General features: G+C 39.0%; 1 protein-coding gene across 1 annotated transcript in view; it reads right to left on the reverse strand.

Annotated features, from left to right (window-relative positions):
* The window catches only part of setd3 (SET domain containing 3, actin histidine methyltransferase), a 36,247-nt gene that overhangs the window by 7,519 nt on the left and 6,959 nt on the right, over positions 1 to 21,769 (reverse strand). The window contains exons 4-10 of the mRNA XM_051722282.1: positions 20,427 to 20,575; positions 19,354 to 19,426; positions 18,518 to 18,774; positions 12,993 to 13,051; positions 11,963 to 12,077; positions 10,707 to 10,781; positions 3,193 to 3,359 (exon numbers count right to left, since the gene is read on the reverse strand). Coding sequence (XP_051578242.1) covers positions 3,193 to 3,359; positions 10,707 to 10,781; positions 11,963 to 12,077; positions 12,993 to 13,051; positions 18,518 to 18,774; positions 19,354 to 19,426; positions 20,427 to 20,575 — 895 coding nt within the window. The remainder of the gene's footprint in view (positions 1 to 3,192; positions 3,360 to 10,706; positions 10,782 to 11,962; positions 12,078 to 12,992; positions 13,052 to 18,517; positions 18,775 to 19,353; positions 19,427 to 20,426; positions 20,576 to 21,769) is intronic.

Genomic DNA, 21,769 nt, shown 5'->3' on the forward strand with positions numbered 1-21,769 from the left:
AGTAAAATTAAATTAAAATAATAATAAAAAAAGACTGTTGCTTTGTAGTTCTTTTGCTCAAAAGACATGAATAACAATAATTGAGAGTCCAAGTGTCATGAACATTGAGTTTTCATCGAAGTGTTTGGGACGTTTACACAGAACAGGGTTGCTGCAGAGTTTTTAAAATCAAATTTAAGACTTTAAGATCTTTTTCAAGACCTGAACAAATAAAATTAATACCGAATCCCCATACCAAAACAAACCAACACAATCTCAAAATAAATCATGGATCACAGACTCTTACTTAAACAGGCAGGGGCACACATTCAATATGGCCTTAACATTGCTTATCAGTAAAACATAGTAGACTATATGCAAGTTAAAAATACTCAATGTTTTCATGTTTTCCACACATATATATATATATATATATATACACATACACACACACACACACACACACAGATACATACAGATACATACATACATACATACACACACACACACACAGATACATACAGATACATACATACATACACACACACACATACATACACATAATATATATATATATATATATATATATATATATATATATATATATATATATATATATATATATATATAAAAACATTAAAATTGGTTTATGTACCATTATAAAAAATAAATACAAATTAGAGGTCGACCGATATTGGATTCTGCTGATACGATAATGTGTTGAAAGAAAAGCAATTAATCTGCCAATAGTTTTTAAAATTGGTAGCCTATATTAAATGTTCTTAGTCTTTCCTTCCTGTGATGGGGAGGGCCAGACAGAGGATGCAGTTTATGTTGCAACCAAAATACCAATAACCATGAAAAGAAAAAGGTTTAATTCTTAGTAGGGAAATTTTAACTTTAAAGGCTGAACACCGGGGACTCTTAGTTTGAAATGTATGCACTTCACTGCTTCCAGCTGCTCATTCAAACAGATAAGTTAAATAAAATGTGCACTCCTACAATAATCTATACGGAAGCCCTGAACCGCAAGGTGGAAAAAAAAAGTAACGGTGAAAAAAAATAAAATAAATAGTGTCTCAGTTCCTTCCTGAGCCTAAGTCTTAATTTTTTTTTCTCTCTTCCTAATCTGTTTTTTTCCCTCTTAAAAAAAAAAAAAAAAAGAAGAAAAAAGAAAAAGTGTTTTTTTTCTCTCTTCAAAAAAATAAATAAATAAATAAATAAATAAAAAAAAAAGTGGTTTTTCTCTCTTCAAAAATTTTGTTACATGGTGGAAGCGAAGGAATGTATTGAGGAAAACGGGAAACATGGGGAAATTATTATTATGCCTGTCCTTTTGAAGTGTTAGGGGTACATCTGGTAATGTTAATATTGTTGTAAGTAATCTAATTTCTAAACGAAAAGATCATTTATAAAATTAAATCCTTTTTAATCACCTCATGGATATTTTACAAATTGCACTTATTCTTATATTCACATTCGCAGTACAACCTCAATTATTCACTTGCAACTTCTCAAATCTGTCACTGCAATTTCAAATCTTCGCACCTTGACTTTTGCAACAATTTTCGGCGATATATCTGATGCATAACTAACTTGTGCACTTGCAAACTCAGTGTTGACGAGAGAAAAAGACGGGGCAGGGGGAGGGCGCAAAGGAGTCATTTTATAGGTTGGTGCCTAGCCAATGAAATCGGACTTCATTTGAACACGATGTCACGACCATAGACATAAATGGTCACGACACCCGCGGCCATAATAATAATTTTCCCATGTCTCCCGTTTCCTTCAATACATTCCTTCACTTCCACCATGTAACACTGAGCAAATGGCATAGATGGTTTAGAAAGAATTAGAAAAAAAAAACTGAAGAGAGGAAAAAAATTTTTTTTGAAGAGAAACATTTTTTTTTTCTGAGACACTATTTATTTATTTTTTTCACCGTAATTTTTTTTTCCACCTTGCTGTTCAGGGCTTTCGTAAATCTACAACGTATTACTATATAAACAATGAAAGTAAACATTGTCATATATTATCAACACTATATTGTCATCATCAACAGTTGATCTTTAGTGATAGTTTGTCATAAATTTCCAATATGTCCTACTGATTGTAAACTGCTCTGCAACAGCTGAAAACACTCGCAAGCCCACGTGTGCTTGGAGAAAATACAACAGTGCTGCGTTTTCACTTTGAAGGATGCAGCGCATGCATTTATTTTATTAAATCATATTTTTAAGTTTGATAATCACATTAGGTCGTATCACGATTCCTGTCTTTCCGCCCCCAAATTTAAGACCTCTTTAAATATAAATTAAGACTTTTGTTGTATCATTCAAGATATTTAAGACTTTTCTCAGTTTAATATTTTGAGACTTTTTTCTCTGCCTTGTTGACCTCTCTCATCAACAAGGCGTTTCCATCTGCAGAACTGCCCCTCACTGGATGTTTTTAGATTTTGGCACCATTCTGAGTAAATTCTAGAGACTGTTGTGTATGAAAATCCCAGAAGATCAACAGTTACAGAAATATTCAAACCAGGCCATCTGGCACCAACAACCATCCATGCGATTATCTAATCAGCCAATCATGTGGCAGCAGTGTAGTGCATAAAATCGTACAGTGCATAAATCATGCAGATATGGGTCAGGAGCTTCAGTTAATGTTCACAATAACCATCAGAATGGGGGAAAATGTGATTTCAGTGATTTGGAGCATGGCATGATTGTTGGCGCCAGATGGGCTGGTTTGAGTATTTCTGTAACTGCTGATCTCCTGGGATTTTCACACACAAAAGTCTCTAGAATTTAATCTGAATGGTGCCAAAATCAAAAAACATCCAGTGTGTGGCAGTTCTGTGCACGGAAATGCCTTGTTGATGAGAGAGGTTAACAGAAAATGGCCAGACTGGTTCGAACTGACAAAGTCTACGGTAACTCAGGTAACTGCTCTTTACAATTGGGGTGAGAAGAATATCATCTCAGAATGCCATTCTGAGATACGGATTGGCACTGTTTTGGTGGCACAAGTGGTTTTAATATTGTGGCTGATCGGTGTAAGTGGCAGCAGAATTATGGAGAGTGACTTATTCAGATTTTTCTTTTCTTTTTTTTTAAATCAGCAACATTTTAGAAAAAATAAATGAAATTAAAACTGCAGAGTGTAAAAAATAGGGACAAAGGAAGTTATGTCATTGCTGTCAAGGGTACTCACGCAGGAATGCCTGCACGTGCCAGAACCTCTGCCTTCATGGCGTACAAACGCTCACTCTTGCTAACACCCAACTTGATCTTCACACGATCATGTGCATTGTCTTCAAAGAAGAAACCGTTGTGGATCACAAACTCGGCATTGGATCTTGTACCATAGAATATGTAGATCTAGAGTAAAAGAAAGAAGAAGATTGTTTGTAAGGGGGCTAATTTGGGCATATAGTGCATCTGGAAAGTATTCACAGCGCTTCACTTTTTCCACATTTTGTTATGTTACAGCCTTATTCCAAAATTTATTAAATTCATTATTTTCCTCAAAATTCTACAAAAAATACCCCATAATGACAACGTGAAAGAAGTTTGTTTGAAATCTTTGCAAATTTATTAAAAAAAAAAAAAAAAAAAAACGAAAAAAAAAAAAAGGACTGATCATCCTTGAGATGTTTCTACAACTTGATTGGAGTCCACCTGTGGTAAAGTCAGTTGATTGGACATGATTTGGAAAGGCACACACCTGTCTATATAAGGTCCCACAGTTAACAGTGCATGTCAGAGCACAAACCAAGCCATGAAGTCCAAGGAATTGTCTGTAGACCTCCAAGACAGGATTGTATCGATGCAGAGATCTGGGGAAGGGTACAGAAAAATTTCTGCAGCATTGAAGGTCCCAATGAGCACAGTGGCCTCCATCATCCGTAAACGGAAGAAGTTTGGAACCACCGGGACTCTTCCTAGAGCTGGCAGCCTGGCCAAACTGAGCGATCGGGGGAGAAGGGCCTTAGTCAGGGAGGTGACCAAGAACCCGATGGTCACTCTGTCAGAGCTCCAGCGTTTCTCTGTGGAGAGAGGAGAACAACCATCTCTGCAGCACTCCACCAATCGGGCCTGTATGGTAGAGTGGCCAGACAGAAGCCACTCCTCAGTAAAAGGCACATGACAGCCCGCCTGGAGTTTGCCAAAAGGCACCTGAAGGACTCTCAGACCATGAGAAACAAAATTCTCTGGTCTGATGAAACAAAGATTGAACTCTTTGGCCTGAATGACAAGCATCATGTCTGGAGGAAACCAGGCACCGCTCATCACCTGGCCAATACCATCCCTACAGTGAAGCATGGTGGTGGCAGCATCATGCTGTGGGGATGTTTTTCAGCAGCAGGAACTGGGAGACTAGTCAGGATCGAGGGAAAGATGAATGCAGCAATGTACAGAGACATCCATGATGAAAACCTGCTCCAGAGCGCTCTGGACCTCAGACTGGAGCGAAGGTTCATCTTCCAACAGGACAACGACCCTAAGCACACAGCCAAGATAACAAAGGAGTAGCTTTGGGACAACTCTGTGAATGTCCTTGAGTGGCCTAGCCAGAGCCCAGACTTGAACCCGATTGAACATCTCTGGAGAGATCTGAAAATGGCTGTGCACCGATGCTCCCCATCCAACCTGATGGAGCTTGAGAGGTCCTGTAAAGAAGAATGGGAGAAACTGCCCAAAAATAGGTGTGCCAAGCTTGTAGCATCATACTCAAAAAGACTTGAGGCTGTAATTGGTGCCAAAGGTGCTTCAACAAAGTATTGAGCAAAGGCTGTGAATACTTACGTACATGTGATTTTGTTTTCGTTTTTTATTTTTAATAAATTTGCAAAGATTTCAAACAAACTTCTTTCACGTTGTCATTATGGGGTATTGTTTGTAGAATTTTGAGGAAAATAATGAATTTAATCCATTTTGGAATAAGGCTGTAACGTAACAAAATGTGGAAAGCACATTGAAGCGTTGTGAATACTTCCGGATGCACTGTAATTACAACACAGTACTAGAATAAAGCATAAGCGAGTGTATAGACATTGCTTTCACTTTCTAGAGCAAAAGATATCAAAGACACCATGAAATAAGAATAGGAGTTAAGCTTTTAGACAGTGTCCATTAGCTTTAACTAGTCGTCAATCAATATTGTTTTTGTAATGGCTGATGCCGATATCTAGAGAGAAATATATTACTGATATACCAGACAATTTAATATAATAGTAAATGTCATAAATAAATTGCCAAAAAAAAAAAAAAAAATGAACTTTTATTTAGCATTACGTTTACTCAAAATTATACACAAAACTAACTTTGTAAAAATAAAAATATTTAAAAAATACAATTAGGATGGTAGATAGCAGTTTCTCCTGGTTTCTGTTTAGTCTTGCCATTTAAGTAATTGTTTGCACAAAGAAATTGTAATACTGTTGTTACTTATGAAATACATAAATAACAAGTGCACACAGTAGTCCAGCAACCATGAACGGTATGTGTGCAAAAGCATTTTCTCACAAAAAGACAGTCAAACTAATTGTACATACAGTTCACAGTGAATTGACATTTACTTTTAACACACATGAAGCGCTTTTACTTAGAAGTTGCTCTGTTGCCCTTGTGTGGATCTATTGAGAGCAGCAGTCTATCTGTCTATCTCCAAGCAGGCGAGCCCGGATCGCCTGCTTGGAGTGTCACGGACTGACAGTCACGCAACATCTGAAACTGAGGAACAATATTTTGATTCAGGCTATTATAATGCGTGCTTCAGAGGGAGATATACGAGTGGTACACAGGAAGAAAACACTGGATTTACGCAAGTTTTGTGAGGTCTGTGAATTCAATCTGTTCAACGAGATATCCACATATTTGTAGACAGTATATGATAGAAGTTTTTATTGATATTTGCCTTTTTATCATTCAACAAGACAGTTAACAGTTACAAAGAACTGTTGAGAAGAGAGAGAGGGAGAAAGAAACGTGCAAGCACTGAAAACATCATAAGCTCATACACATCTGTCGCTGCTCTGATGTGAGGGACCATTTAAATAAGACCGTGTTGCCCCCCTGCCTATTATTGTGGTAACACTATACCAAGTAAAAAACAAAACAAACTGTGATTGGTCATTTAACGCCTCCTTTATGTGCAAGTCGCAGTTTAGGAAACCAAACGGCCAAACAGGAAAATTTATTGGCCGATGCTGATCATTTAAAAATACCAAATATTGGCTCATTTATTGGTCTCTGCAATTTATAGGTCAACCACAAGCTTTGACGCCATCTATTCGCTAATGTACTCTGAAATGTTGACAAAATAAACTTTTAGTTGATATGTGCATTTTAAATTTACAGTCTTTCTCTTCTGGGAAAAGGACTAAAAATATTGATGACTTATTCTTCACTAAACAGATTTTTGTCCAATAAAATGCTCTCTAGAAAGAGAACAGCCCTCTCTTTTATGTCACTTGCTAACAAATACTAACAAAAATAAACAGATTCTGTAGCAAACCATGGTTTCTGGCTGTGACTTAACTAATTAAAAGTGGCTATTTTTGGGGGCCTGGGTAGCTCAGCAAGTAAAGACGCTGACTACTTCCCCTGGAGTCACGAGTTCAAATCCTGGGTGTGCTGAGTAACTCCAGCCAGGTCTCCTAAGCAACCAAATTGGCCGGTTGCTAGGGAGGGTAGAGTCACATGGGGTAACCTCCTCGTGGTCACTATATTGTGGTTCGCTCTCGGTGGGGCACGTGGTGACTTGAATAATGTTGCGGAGAATAATGTGAAGCCTCCACATGTGCTATGTCTCCGTGGTAAAGCGCTCAACAAGCCACATGATAAGATGCGCAGACTGGTGGTCTCAGACGCGGAGGCAACTGAGATTAACTGAGATGACGTTATCGAATAAAAAATGCTGGAAGTATATAAAACTATTGATTTTAGTGTTTGTTTGTTTTTCTCGATTTTCTCCCCTTTTTCTCCCCAATTTGGAATGCTCAATTCCCAATGCATTCTAAATCCTTGTGGTGGCGCTGTTACTCACCTCAATCCAGGTGGCGGATGAAGAATCTCTGTTGCCTCTGTGTCTGAGACCATCAACCCACGCATCTTATCACGTGGCTTGTTGAGCACGTTACCACGGAGACATAGTGCATGTGGAGGCTTCACGCCATCCACCGTGGCATCCGCACTCAACTCACCACGCGCCCCATCGAGAACGAACCACATTATAGCGACCACGAGGAGGTTACCCCATGTGACTCTACCCTCCCTAGCAACCAGGCCAATTCGGTTGCTTAGGAGACCTGGCTGGAGTCACTCAGCACGCCCTGGGATTCGAACTAGCGAACTCCAGGGGTGGTAGCCAGCGTCTTTTACCACTGAGCTACCCAGGCCCCTGTGGCATAATATTGATTACCACAAAATTTTACTTGCCCCTCCTTTTCTTTAAAAAAAAGCATAAAACTGGGTTACAGTGAGGAACATACAATGGAAGTGAATGGGGCCAATCCGTAAACATTCAAATACTCACTATTTCGAAAGTAAAGCTACAAGACATAAACAATATACATGTTAACATGATATTAGTGTGATAAAATTGCTTACTAACCTTTTCTGTGTAAAGTTATAGCCAAGTTTACATCTTTGTTGCCATGACGATGTAATGTCAAAAATGACTTTAAACATTACAATTTAAACAACTGTACAGCTCAAATAATACACAAGTTTGAACAGAAGACTTAATGTAAGTGCTTTTATAAAATTATAAGCTTCACATTTCCGCTTTTAAACTAGTGATCGACCGATATGGGTTTTGTTTAATGGCCGGTGCCGATATCCAGAGAGAATGCTGATATATCACATAATTTAGTATAGTAAATAATATAAATATAAAATTGCTAAAAAATGAATAAACTCTTATTTAGCACTACATTTTCGCAATTTCTCAATATTATAAAATAATATTGTACTTTAAATGGTAGATAGGATGTTTCTTCTGATTTCTGTTTAGTCATCAAATTTTAGTAATTTATTTGACCATGAAGAAATTGTTAATATATTAGGAAGAAGGAAATAACAGTACACACAGTAGTCCAGCAACCATTGATGGCATGTCCACATTAGCAACTGCATTTTCTCAAAAAATACAGAATCAAACAAATTGTACATACAGTGCATATTGAATATGACATTTAAATCAGAGCACGTGAAGCGCTTTTACTTTGAAGTTGCACTCAACCGCTTGTGCGGATCCAGCGCAAGCAACAATCTCCTGACAGTTTAAATGGTCTGAATCGCCTGCTTGGATCGTCACGGATTGACCGTCATGATTTGTGAATCAGAGGAACTTTTGATACTGATACTGAAGTTTTGATTCTGGCTGATAGAATATGCGCTTCAGGAGGAAGATATTTCTATAGATGAGCGCTCGACGGGAAGAAAATGCTGGATTTTCGTGAGGTCCGTGAATTACATCTGTTTAAGTGAGATATCTGCATATTTGCAGATGGTATATAATAGAATTTAGTTTAGTTTAGTTTTATTGATATTTGCATTTTATCATTAGAAAAGAAAGTTAAAAGTAACAGGGAATTGTTGAGGAAGGACTGTTAGAATACATGCTTCAGAGGAAGATATATGAGCGCTCCACAGGATGCTGGATCCTCTGAAGTTGTGTAAGGTTCGTTGTGATGAGGAGGAGGGTGTGGCCGTGACGTAACAATGGACGCCCGGCGCTGTATCAGCCCAATTAGCCGGGAGAGGGATAAAGAGGAGCCGGGGACACCAGTTAGGGAGAGAAGGAGTGCGTGCGTGCATCAGTGTTTGTGTTGTGTTTAAGTTGTAATTAAAGTTTTATTGGTTGATAACCCAGTTCCTGCTTCCTTCTTTCCCAATGAACAAGAGGCTTGTCTGCCACATTGGTTTATTACATCTGTTTAAATGAGATAAGTGCATATTTGCAGATGGTATATGATATTTGTTTTATCGATATTTGCCTTTTTATCATTAGACAAGACAATTAAAAGTTACAGGGAACTGTTGAGGGGAGAGAGGGAGAATGAAACAGGCAAGCACTTTAACATTATGAGCCAAACGCATCTGCCGCGGCTCTGATATGAGGCCTGTTTAAATGACACTGTGTTGTACACCGGTATATTATTGTAGTAACACAATGGCACGTAACAACAAAATGAACCGTGAATGGTTCGGTCGCTTCACATGCAAGCAGGCAATTCTCAGAGCCCTCAAGAAACAAATCAGCCAATCAGGAAGATTTATGGGCAGATGCCGATTTTCTCCCCAGTTTGGCATGCCCAATTCCCAACGTGCTCTAGGTCCTTGTGGTGGCATAGTGACTCGCCTCAATCCGGGTGGCGGAGGACAAATCTCAGTTGCCTCCATGTCTGAGATAGTCAATCCGCGCATCTCATCATGTGGCTTGTTGAGCAGATTACCGCAGAGACCTAGCGCATGTGGAGGCTTCACGCTATTCTCCGCGGCATCCACGCATAACTCACCACGTACCCCACCGAGAGCGAGAACCACATTATAGCGACCATGAGGAGGTTAACCCAACGTGACCAACCAGGCCAATTGGTTGCTTAGGAAGCCTGACTGGATTCACTCAGCACGCCCTGGATTTGAACTTGTGACTCCAGGTGTGGTAGTCAGCGTCTGTACTTGCTGAGCTACCCAGACCCCCCATTTTTGCTTTTCTTAAATAAAAGTATGTTTTCCTTTGAAAAGTCAAAATTATTTTTGTGGTAATCAACATTATGCCACAAATGCTGTTGATTGAGCATAACTTGTATTGAACCCAGAATATTCCTTTAATAGAAAATATGTCACACTAGAGATAAAGAACACTGGGTTCATCTAGCCATTCATTTTTAAGCTCAGGACTAAACTTTACATGAACACAAAGGTTGATAGGATCAGAAGCAACCTGTAATATTACCCACTCGCAATTTAGCACCAAAAACATATTCCCACACTACCACCTTTTCAAACACCACTCACGTTTTTTCCCCTCAACAGTACATCCTTAACATTTACAGATAGTGCTGTGCAGAGAGAGTGTGTGAGAGAGAGAGATAAAGCACAGAGAGAGAAAAGGTGAGACAGAAGCACAGTTCAATCCTGTTCTCAGCCTCTCCACATCGAGTTCCGGCCCAGTGCGAAATCAGCAGCAGGAATCAGGGATCAAACAGCTCTGTACGGAATGACGCTCCTGAAACAGCCCCTCCTATTCCCTCCCCAACCCTTGTCAGAGTCCCACGCGCTGGTCCCCGCACTCTCTTTCTTCTTCCACTGGCTGTCTCTCTGAATCTTATCAAATAATTCACATTCTGGAGAGAGAGGGGGGTGCACGGGTGTATACCTGGCCTGTCACTGTGTGCCCTGTGCATCCGCTCTTCCTATGGCTGGATCTGAATGCCTTTGCTCTGATATTACCCCTGGGCCTCTGTAATGGCGCTTGCTGATAAATGCATCACAGAGCCATGAGCACAGAGCAATAGTGCTGGGTGAGAGTGTGTCAATGGAAATTGAAAATGTACAAGATTAGGTGGACAGCATGGCGCTAAATTCATCCGTCTCTCATTTCTGTCCATCACAAGAAATGTTGTATGATATTTTGGGAGATTTCTGCCGGAAAGTTTAGTGGCCAAACCTAATTGTGACCTTAAAAGAGCTGTTGTAAGGTATTGTGTTACTCACCTGTTCACCCTCTTTATAATCTTTGAGAGCTACGCATTCGCATCGGTCATCTTCTAGGTTGTAGCCAGTTGTAATCTAGAACAAAACAGCAACAAAATCTTATTGATTCACATTAGAAGAATGCCATATGCTGTTAAGGTACACTACAAGGCAAAAGTTTGGACACTTGATTGAATTTGTTTTTCATGATCTTGAAAACATTTTGATCTAAAGGCTTATGCTTCAATGATTGAAATTAGTTTTAAAGACAAATACAAATTCTCGCTATGTATTCATTTCTTTACAAAACTGAGTAATTTTTTTAAAGCGTGGCTACTTTTAAAAAGTAATACTATGCAATATTTTTTGTAACGTTCTGCTTATTGCCCCTATAATGTGTATAAAAGCTTTAAAATGTTTAATTTGATAACTTGGAACAAAAATGGCTACATTTTGTGATATACACTATGGGTGTCAGAAAGATTAAATGAAACAAAACAACAGGGCAAAACAAGCAAGAGATTTTTTTAAGAGAAATAAGATTTATTAAGTAATGCTTAATAAAGAGACAAGCCATATAATAATAAAAAAAAACACTTTAATAAATACAACCCCTCACTATAAAATTTCTGAAAATGTTCAGAAATCAACTAAATCAAATAAAAAGGGTAAATTGTAAAAACCCCTACTACACTACATGCAATATGTTTTTATTAAACCTTAACTAGGGGATTGCCAGAAAACCACTTCATTACATATTTTAATGACTCTGATTTTTGATGCATATGATAGTTTGAAACAAAACTTCATTTTAGGACATAAGTACATTACACAGTTATATACACACAGGCAATATATTGCACCGTGGCAAGAGCCACTGAGTGCAATCAAAGACAAATTATCCACATAAATATAAAAAACATCCCTTGGGATCAAGGCATAATCTACTGAAAAACACATTACATTTTTTTCTGATATCTCTAAAACTGAATGTTTTTTCTGTACTTCAAGATTGCAATACAAGTGAAAGCACTGTAAACATGCATGACATGCAAGAATATATAGAAATGGTTGAACTGAATTTCTCATTTTAGGCAAGAGACTGTGTACTTGGGCTTGGTTCCAAAACAAATATTTAGCCTTCTCTTGACCATATGTATGTGTGTGTATGTGTGTGTGTGTGTGTGTGTGTGTGTATATATATATATATATATATATATATATATTAATGGAGAATTCTGCTGTGTGGGTGTACTGGAGCAGTTCTCTGGACTCACCAGGCCGTTGGTGTGGTTGCACATGTCCCAGAGTGGGATGAGGGCCAGTGTGACCCGACCGCCATCTGCTGTGGGAATCTGGTTTTGACGGGTCATCACAGAGGACACAGCCCACCTGATACACAAATGACATTCCTTTTTTATAAACTTGATACATATTGTATCCACTGCAACTTGTACATAGTTTACATAATAATGTGAAATTTCTGTACCATTTCAAATTATTAGCCCTGTATTTAATACTACTAACATTACTGTTTAAGTTAAAAATGACATTTATTAAGGGAAAAACGGCTTTAATTTACTATGTAGACCTAATTTATCATCTACAATACAAATCATTAAAAAAAGCTTTTTCCCTAGTCATCCTGACCTTGGAAACTAAGCTGAAATAGTGGGACAGAAATCATTATGATATTGATGTCACAACCATGAGCCCACATATTTTATGTATATCACTGGCTTTCAGTTTTCAGCAACTTGGCCAGCCCTGTAAGTGGTTAGCAAGTGCTCACCAAAAATGCTCATGTAAATTACATTTTTTGGTACAAGAAAGCTTGACTAAAATTATAAGTGAATTACAAAAGTGGAGAATATGGCCCGCTTTAATATATTCTTGTCAATCGAAGACCAGGCAATATATGACCTCAGATCTGACATTGAGAAAAAATAATGTCCAACTAACACCAATAACCTGCATGTACTTTATTAAGAGGAACTTTAAAAATTAAAAGTCCACCGAAGACAACATTAGCTGTAACAAGATGCTATTCCATTCTCTTCACACATTACCCAACGGGAGCACAGACTTGCATCATATTCAACAATCTGAAGATGAAAGGGGACCAATGATAAATTATTCCTTCACAGATAATTTGGTGCTAATGATAGAACAATGAGAACAAACGGCTCATTTTTAGAGGCCATTGCGTGGCCCTACACCCAATCCACGGTACTTCTTTCATCCTTTTCAACCTCAGAAGGGAAGAGAAGTTCAACTTTTTTAACAGGGTAGGACATTTCAACCAACCTGTAGTCGTCAAAGGTAAAGGCATCTTTTAAGGGCAGTTTGCTGGCGTTCGGATGAGTCTGGGAATTGAAGATGGAAAAAGAACGGAGAAAAGAGGGAGAAGAGGACAGAGAGAGGGAGATTTGGAGGTAGAGAGAGGGAAAGGAGGAAAGAAAAAAAAAAAAAAAAAAAACACAAATCAGTCAGTGGAATTTCATTATGTGGCTGCCTAACAGATCCTAACAAGAGTGTAGCCAGGCAGAGAGCGTCCAGTGGTGCTATGCAAGGATCATGGTGGCATTAGCCCTCCATACATCACTGTCAACTTAATTTGTTGTGCCCAGCAGCCGTCATAAATCTGCTTCATCAATTTGGGTGACAGAGAGCCACTGGTGCCACAGAAATCTACATTTAAAGCCACAGTCTGCCTCCCTCCAAGGGCTCATTTGCAGCGGGTGTCATGGAGAGGAAAGAAAAAAAAAAAAAAAGGATACAATCCCGTAGAAAGAAAAAAAAAAATGTGGGGAGCAAAGAATGCCAGGGTCTAATTCAACCGGCCCGTAGCACCTTCCTGAACATGCAAAATGAGCCATAAAAATAGACGTAGGTATGTAGCTGAGAGTGAAGGATATTCCTCTTTTCCCCCACAGGTACTCTCACGGCTGTGTGTGTGGCGCTTGTCCTGTGAAATGAAGCACTGTACTCCACAATGAGGTGCCCTGCAAACGGTAATGGCGTTGATATGTATATAACGCAATACATCAAAAAGCGTGCGCACAAAAGTCATAATCACGACTCGGGTGATCAGTCCATCACACAGGAGGAGTGATAAAACCGCCTAACAGACAGTAAAACAAAAAGAACAAAGAAAACAAAAAAGTTAACTTGGAAATTGGAAATGAAAAATTATTTTCAAGATCTATACCCAAAATAACCCTGGTAAAAAAAACATGCAATACCAAGATGTCTGTTCGATGTGCACTTTTTCAACTGGAAGACGTATTTTTTGCCGCACTTAGAACACTTTAGAACAAAATTATGACAGTTTTCAGTTTTTAAGCAAACAATTTCTTTAAAATAGAATGTGATGCTTTCCAAATGATTCACTCCTTCATAGAAGGTTCATGTGTATGCTTACTGGAAAGGGGGCACAAACTTATTCATTCATGAATCAAGCTGTATCATTAAGCTCTCAAACAGAGTAATATAAGCATGAAATGGAAGAGCTCAGAAGAAGTAGTACCTAACTTTTACCTTCCATGTCTCAGCTCATTAATCAATATGCTTGACACTAATAGAGCCCTGTATTCCCCATTTGCTTCTATGGAACCCACACACACACACACTTAGTGAATATGGCGAAAAGGCAAGTGTGTGGTCACATCATATCTTTGCCTGTGTGTTGGCAGAAAAGAGTCCAGCTATACCGTTTTATCCCTACAGTAGAATGAGCGAACTTGTACTCTGCAACACCAGACCTAGCCATTGCCATGAGCTCCGGCAAAGGTGCACCAAGCTCAGGTAGATGAAGGTTGAAGGGGCGGCTGTAAATTTTGAAAGCAGGATATAATAACAGAGCTAAGCCTGACCACTTTCTCTCAGTTAATCCAGAATTGGTCGAACAGGTCTGACTCAGAGCCAGTGCAGGAGTGGCACTCACATACATTGACGGACAACCATTAAAAGATAAGCCCTGAGTAAAGCCAGCAAGTCAGAATTCAGTGTCCTGGGTTTGAGTCTCATGCTTCAAAATAAGGGAAGTGGTTCATGTAAGGACAAAAAAAGCATATTACAGAGTTTGATGGAAGTAATAGGGCAAATCTCCAGAGACTCCTCTGTAGACTTCTTTAAGGGAAGATGTGCTGAAGCCAGCTAAACAATGAATAAAAATCTAGAAGAGCATCGGTAGCCATTATAGGCCATCTGAAAAGGGTTAAAGTGCCGTTAATTATATTTTTTGCCCTCTGAGACTGAAATACTCTGAGTGCCTGAGTACCGTAATAGATTCAATTAAGGCAATAATTAGTTGAACAGAATGATAAACCTCAGGGGGGAGGGCAAACCTGGCTTCAGAGAGACCACCGAAAGGTCTGTCTGGATCTGTTAAAGCACTGGGTGTTTGGATAAGGCCACTTGTCTGGAAAAACATGCAGCAGGATGCATGCACGCATAAAGATAGTTTAAGACACTGGGGTAAGGCGAAACAGAGGGAGTTTTAGATGGCACGTTTGATGAGGTGTAGTTTTCGGAGATAAAGGGCAGCTGCACTGCTGCAGGTTGAGCTTGTGATGCATTAGCATCACCAGAGAGAGGTAATTCATCATGTGCCACAATTGCACCGTGGCTCTGAGGGAGACGAGGGGGGAACGGCCCTGTAAATCAATTAGAAAACAAAAGCTCCCACAAAGAGCGCCTGCGCTCCTTAACGAGGACAGCAGGAAATGCGGCTAATTGGCCAGTGGCCTCCAGGAGGTCTTTCTGGAGTCAAGATCCCCAAACACCCGGAGTCTCTTCCGCCACACTGGCCAGCATTAGAGAGCTCATCGTTCTGGTGCATGCTGAGGTTCAAACAGCATTGCTATTATTCTATTATGTGGCCATTTCAAGAGTCGTCTTTCGACTTGTGAGTTGATCTTCTAAACCAAATAACATGCAATGTTGCAATAAACAACACAATGAAAGCATGTATACATCGTCGTTCAACACTGCAAAACTCTCCCTCATTTTCTGAGTCACATCAGGAAGGTTAGACAGATATCTTCCCAGGTGCAGGGAGGGGGGAATGCGAGTGTACCAGTGGGACCCTGTTAATTTCTCATCAACCACGGCAGATGCAGCACACCAAGGTTACTTTGCATTCGCTGCATAACGGGGTCACCTTAGGAGGTTCACCTCCCCCACACACACACACGCATCCAGGCCTTGCGAGGAAGGCACAGCCATCATTGGTCCCCCGTGGACACGGGAAGCGCTTGGATACTCCTCAGAGAGCACCCGGCGTTGACAACAGCCTATCCCTCTTCAAGCAGGAAAATATATATAAAAAGCTCCTCAATTCCAGCAGGTGAAGGGCCTTGCTTTCCCGGTTCTTCCTGCAGAAAAGGTGAGGTAGAGGCAGGGACCAAATAAAGCAAGCAGGGGGAGGAAGTAGAGGAGGAGGGACAGGGGGTTGTCAGTCATGTGTGGAAGGTACAATCAGGTCAATTCAATTCAAAGCCAATGCGACAAGCTAATTTTCCAGCCCGGTCATCTGCGGCTGCCTCAGAAGAGAGGCTGACATTGACAGTAGTCATTACAGTGACACTGGCTCCCAACCTGAAGAGCCGAGAGCGGTGAACGGACAGGACACTCACCGAAGGGCCGGCAAGATAACCCTCCCCCACAACTCAACCCCTCTGAAAAAACACAAGAGCTCCAGACAATCAGGAAAGAGAGTTATATGTTTATTTCACTCCGAACTCCTGCTTGAACGCACAAAGAATGAGTCCTTCTGTTGATCAAAAGTTTTGCACACTGCCTTCAGTGGTTACGTCAAGAGATTGTCGGGGTCTGGGTCTTCCAGTTTTGTTTTTGTTTTGCCACTACAGTTTAACTAACATGCTGGCCAATTTAATGAATTCTACCATAAATAGTTGTCTCAGTGAAGGTTATGTTTAATTTAGACTAGCTTCCTTTGAAGCTTAACTCACTTCTGCCACCTAATGGACAAGGAAAGGACAGCAAAACATTTTTTTATAAGAATTGATTACTGTTTTGATGAGCGATGCCAAAGGCCTAAAGTAGCATATGCATATATTTTAGTTTATTGTGTTTCCTGTTATTTGTCAGAGTCACTGTATAGAAAACAGCATAAATACACTTGATTAAAATTATTATCCCCGGGGATGAGAAACAATAATATTGTTCCTAATTACACAACCACCCCCTTTTACACAGTAGAAAACATTTAATAAAGAAAATGTCAACAGACTTGCAGACAAAATGACAAATACATTAACTATTTGCATGAATATTTGATGCCTTATCTTGACAGTAATGTGAAATATTAGTTTCTTTTTTCTAATTGACAGACATCTAATGAAAGAAACAGTATGTACCAGCAGAGATTTCGAATGAAAATATGGGGGAACAGAGCATATTATTGCTTTCTTAATAGCCAGGAGGAGGTCCAAGAACGAGGATATAAAACTTATTGGACTGATCACAGTCCTGTTTAAATGAATTGTCATCTCAAATTGTCATATAATAATCGAAAACCTGCATATTCAAGATTTGCAACATTACACTAATATTCCATTTTATAGTAACATCATGACATTTTGTAATTAAGGAACACAAATGTCAAAGATGTTCATTCTAAAGTGATAGTTTACCCAAAAATGAAAATTCTATTATCCTCTATTCACTCTTATTTTATTCCAAACCCATATGACTTTCTTTCATCCGTTGTTCTGTGGAACAAAAAAAGGAGATGTTAGGCAGAGTGTTAGTCTTAGTCACCATTCACTTTCATTATATGGAAAAAAGATGCAATTAAAGAAAATTGTGAATGAGGCTGTCATTTTCTAACATTTGCTTTGTTGTTCCACGGAAGAAAGAAAGTCACATGAGTTTGGGGAAACATAATGGTGAATAAATGACCATTTTTATTTTTGCGCAAACTATTCATTACTAAAGCACATTTGTCCATTCATTATTTGCTTTGAAAAGTACTTTAAGGGATAAACACCTCCCCCTGCTGGCCAACAAGTGCCACTGCTGCTCTATCTCTGAGCCATGTCAACGGCAGCTTATCAGGGGCCCTGAAATTGGGTGCAAGAGGACATTATAAAGCTTCTTTTACCCATCTCCAATGTGCCTTTAACGGCAGGGATCCTTTTAAAACTGGATTTCCTCATCCAGGCAGACAGCAGAGTAAAGGACAGCTATTCAAGTGGCTACAGAGTCTGAATTATTTGTGGTGCTGATTGCTTAAAAAGCCCTGCACTCAAACGGCTAGCAGACCACGTATGAAACGCAGATAGGGCTATCATTCACCCAACTCGTCAAAACTGCCATACATGTGAGAGTAACTCAAGAAAGTTAAAAAATGTGTTATTTGTGGAGTTTTCAATGACATCCGAAACTGAAATTTGTGACAGTATTGTAAGCCAAGTCTGTATTAATCACTGCACAGATATTTTGCATTGGAAAGGTAAAATGCAATTCTACACTGGATATTTTATTAATGCAAATGTATGTAAAAATAGTATGTAGAACAGTGTGCAGAATGCAATAATAAATGTATTAAGATGTACCAGTAATATGCAAATGTTTGGATAGCTTCGGATATAAATACAGTAGTTCAGAATTTTTAACTCCAATTGTGTGTCAAAATGTATTTTGTCAGTACAATCAAGATAAAACTGTGGTCAACTGTTGTTTCCACTTCATTCATCCCTCTCGAAATGGAAGATTAAGTTAAACGAATGAGTAAAAAAAAAAAAAAAAGCACCAACAAGAATTGGCAAATATCGACAAAGTCAGAGGGAATCTTTGTGACTTACATGGATGACTTTATAGAAGTAAGCGTACTGCCGTGCGGAGTTTTTGTATTGACTGAGCACATCCTGTATGGCTTGTGTGGCCAGCAGGTGGCGCACTTCGTCCTCCTCAAAGTACAAGGGTGTATCGTAGTCACCAGGCAGGGTCTTGATATAGGGCAGCCAGGGTGAGCTGGGATTGGCCCGTTCACACAGCAAGTGAAGAGCCAGAGTCACATTTCCCATGGCTTGGAGGATCCGGTCTTGACTGTACAGAGGCCCTGTGAATAATGGTGAAGTTAGGGTCTATCAGCAAATATCCGTTTTCCAGACATTACAACACAACAAAGATTCTTTCACTGCAGCCAACAGAAGGAAGCTGTTGTTCAGTAACATTTATGCCACTTTCACGGTAGATTTTGATGTAAAACCAGGTTAAATCAAGCATAAAGCTTGGTTTGTTTGATTAGTTTGAAAGCAGTCTTTTGTATTTGGGTGTGCACCAAGGAACCACACTCGAGAGCACAATATGGATGATATATATATAATAATATATTGCATTTATAAACAGCTTTTACTGTTATTCACATTGATTTCAAAAGCATTTTGAAAAAGTACCTTAGTTCAGACAACACAGAACAGTGTGAAAACAGACCAGTGGGAGCAAGGAGAGATGGGACAACTGAATTTGGGTTCAGACAGCAAATATACCAAGTGTGAAAATGTCATTAATGAATCAGTCTAAAAGTATAAAGTGTGACTGAAGAACAACAATTAAATGGCTGTAGTTTCAATCTTTCATACTAGGAGGAGAAATGTGGCATGCATCAATGTGGCTTTGCGACACTAAATGAACTCACCAAGGACAGAGTTCTTGGCAGATTCCACTGTCATCAGCATTTTTCTGGGGATCCACAGGAATAGCTCCTCTGCCTAAAATGGACAAAAAGACAAGTGTACAAAAGCACTAATTATTCCATTGTACAGGAGTTTGACATCAGGATCAATAGGGCAGATTGCAGGCATAGCTCTATCCATTACACATTCAGATTCCACTATTATTATAAATAAAAATCTTTGAAATATTGTGTAAAACTGCATTGAAAGTTGAAATGTTAAATGCATAAATAGACTATGTCTACACAATCAAAAAAAGCAAGTGAAAATGTCAATAAAGACCATTTGAACATTGACCCAAATCAAGTTGGAAAGTAAAATATGACCTGCCTATTATCAATAAGCACTTTGGCGCCCTCCCACTGTGTCAAAGCACTAACAAGGATGATATGGTAAAAATGTATGATAACACCATACAGGCCTGCAATTAACTATTTGCCTTTGCCCATTAAAAAGAGAATCAAATTGATTTCAACCATTGCCAATATAGAAGTTGGGTTACTAGAATCAGTCCTTAAACAGATATGACAGCATGCTCTGTAGGCGGCGGAAAAACCTGGCAGTATATAACACACATGTAATTTACATTTGTAATGGATTAAAACTTGTTACCCCAATTATATGACTTTGTGCAAGTGCCTGATGTGATTTTAGGAAGATACTAGTCAACTAGACTTTTGACTATCAGCACAGTGCTTGGTCCATATTTAAGCTTACTACAGCCAAGAACCGCCCACTCAGACAGGAAGAGGCTTACTGACCAACTTAAAAATCAACCAACCAGCGTTCATTTTTATCTTACACGTCAGGAAAATCTGCAACAACTGTAGCTAGTTCTTCCTTAGCACTCACTGTGGCAGTCTGCCAATTTGTAAACCAGTGGTTTTACTTGAGGACTCAGACTTTTAAGACACAGAGAAACATGAATACATTATTTTTTAAATACATGAACAACAGCATAAGTGTGATTTACCAGCCTAACACATGGAACAAACACTGGGCTAAATATTGTATAAGTATTAGCCTTATTACCAACCTTGATATCTCTGGTAGACTTCAGGCCATATCCTTCATCAGCAAAGTTGGAGATCTTAAAACCATCACAAGAAGCTCCACACTCTGCAGCCCAGGCCATCAGCTCAGAGAAAAAGTCCTCTCTGCTGCCCTCGAACACCACTGACATCCCTGAGGGAATAATATAATCATATCACAAGCTCAATTAGCAGTTGTATGTATACTGAACTGAAAACAGAAAGAAGTTCTCTTTGTAACGATTTCCACTATTCTACTACATTGTAATGTTTTATGTTGCTCTGCCACTGACACCACAAAGTGGACCTAAATGGATACCCCTGTGTATTGTATTGCACGTGTTGTCTAATATTTATTCTAATGGATATTTATTTGTATTCTAATGTGTATCTCTAGATTCCCACTGAGTATTCTATTGAATAATGCGATAGTATCAAGTCTTTTAACATTGCATCAGAACTACATTAGAGAAATGTGTTGCATCAATTTACTGCATATGTGCATTATCAAAATCACTATACTAAATACATAAATGTATAACAACATACCCATTTTTATGCTAATGAGACTTTGTATACTCTCTTATGTTGCTCTTAAAGGAATATCTACCCCCCCAAAAAATATTTATCATTCAACAACATGTTGAAATTCAATTGTTCCAAACTGATATAACTTTTCCTCTTCCATGAAACACTCAAGCACTGGGTCTGAATATCCATACTTACAGTTGAAGTCAGAAGTTTACATACACCTTAGCCAAATACATTTAAACTCAGTTTTTCACAATTCCTGACATTTAATCATAGAAAACATTCCCTGTCTTAGGTCAGTTAGGATCACTACTTTATTTTAAGAATGTGAAATGTCAGAATAATAGTAGAGATAATTATTTATTTTAGCTTTTATTTCTTTCATCACATTCCCAGTGGGTCAGAAGTTTACATACACTGTTAGTATTTGGTAGCATTGCCTTTAAATTGTTTAACTTAGGTCAAATGTTTTGGGTAGCCTTCCACAAGCTTCTCACATTAAGTTGGTGGAATTTTGGCCCATTCCTCCAGACAGAACTGGTGTAACTGAGTCAGGTGTGTAGGCCTCCTTGCTCACACACGCTTTATCAGTTCTGCCCACAAATTTTCTATTGGATTGAGGTCAGGGCTTTGTGATGGCCACTCCAATACCTTGACTTTGTTGTCCTTAAGTCATTTTGCCACAACTTTGGAGGTATGCTTAGGGTCGTTGTCCATTTGGAAGACCCATTTGCGACCGAGCTTTAACTTCCTGGCTGATGTCTTGAGATATTGCTTTAATACATCCACATAATATGCCATCATGATGCCATCTATT

This window comes from Myxocyprinus asiaticus, chromosome 17 (assembly GCF_019703515.2).
Source record: "Myxocyprinus asiaticus isolate MX2 ecotype Aquarium Trade chromosome 17, UBuf_Myxa_2, whole genome shotgun sequence".
In the NCBI taxonomy this organism is placed as follows: Eukaryota; Metazoa; Chordata; class Actinopteri; order Cypriniformes; family Catostomidae; genus Myxocyprinus; species Myxocyprinus asiaticus.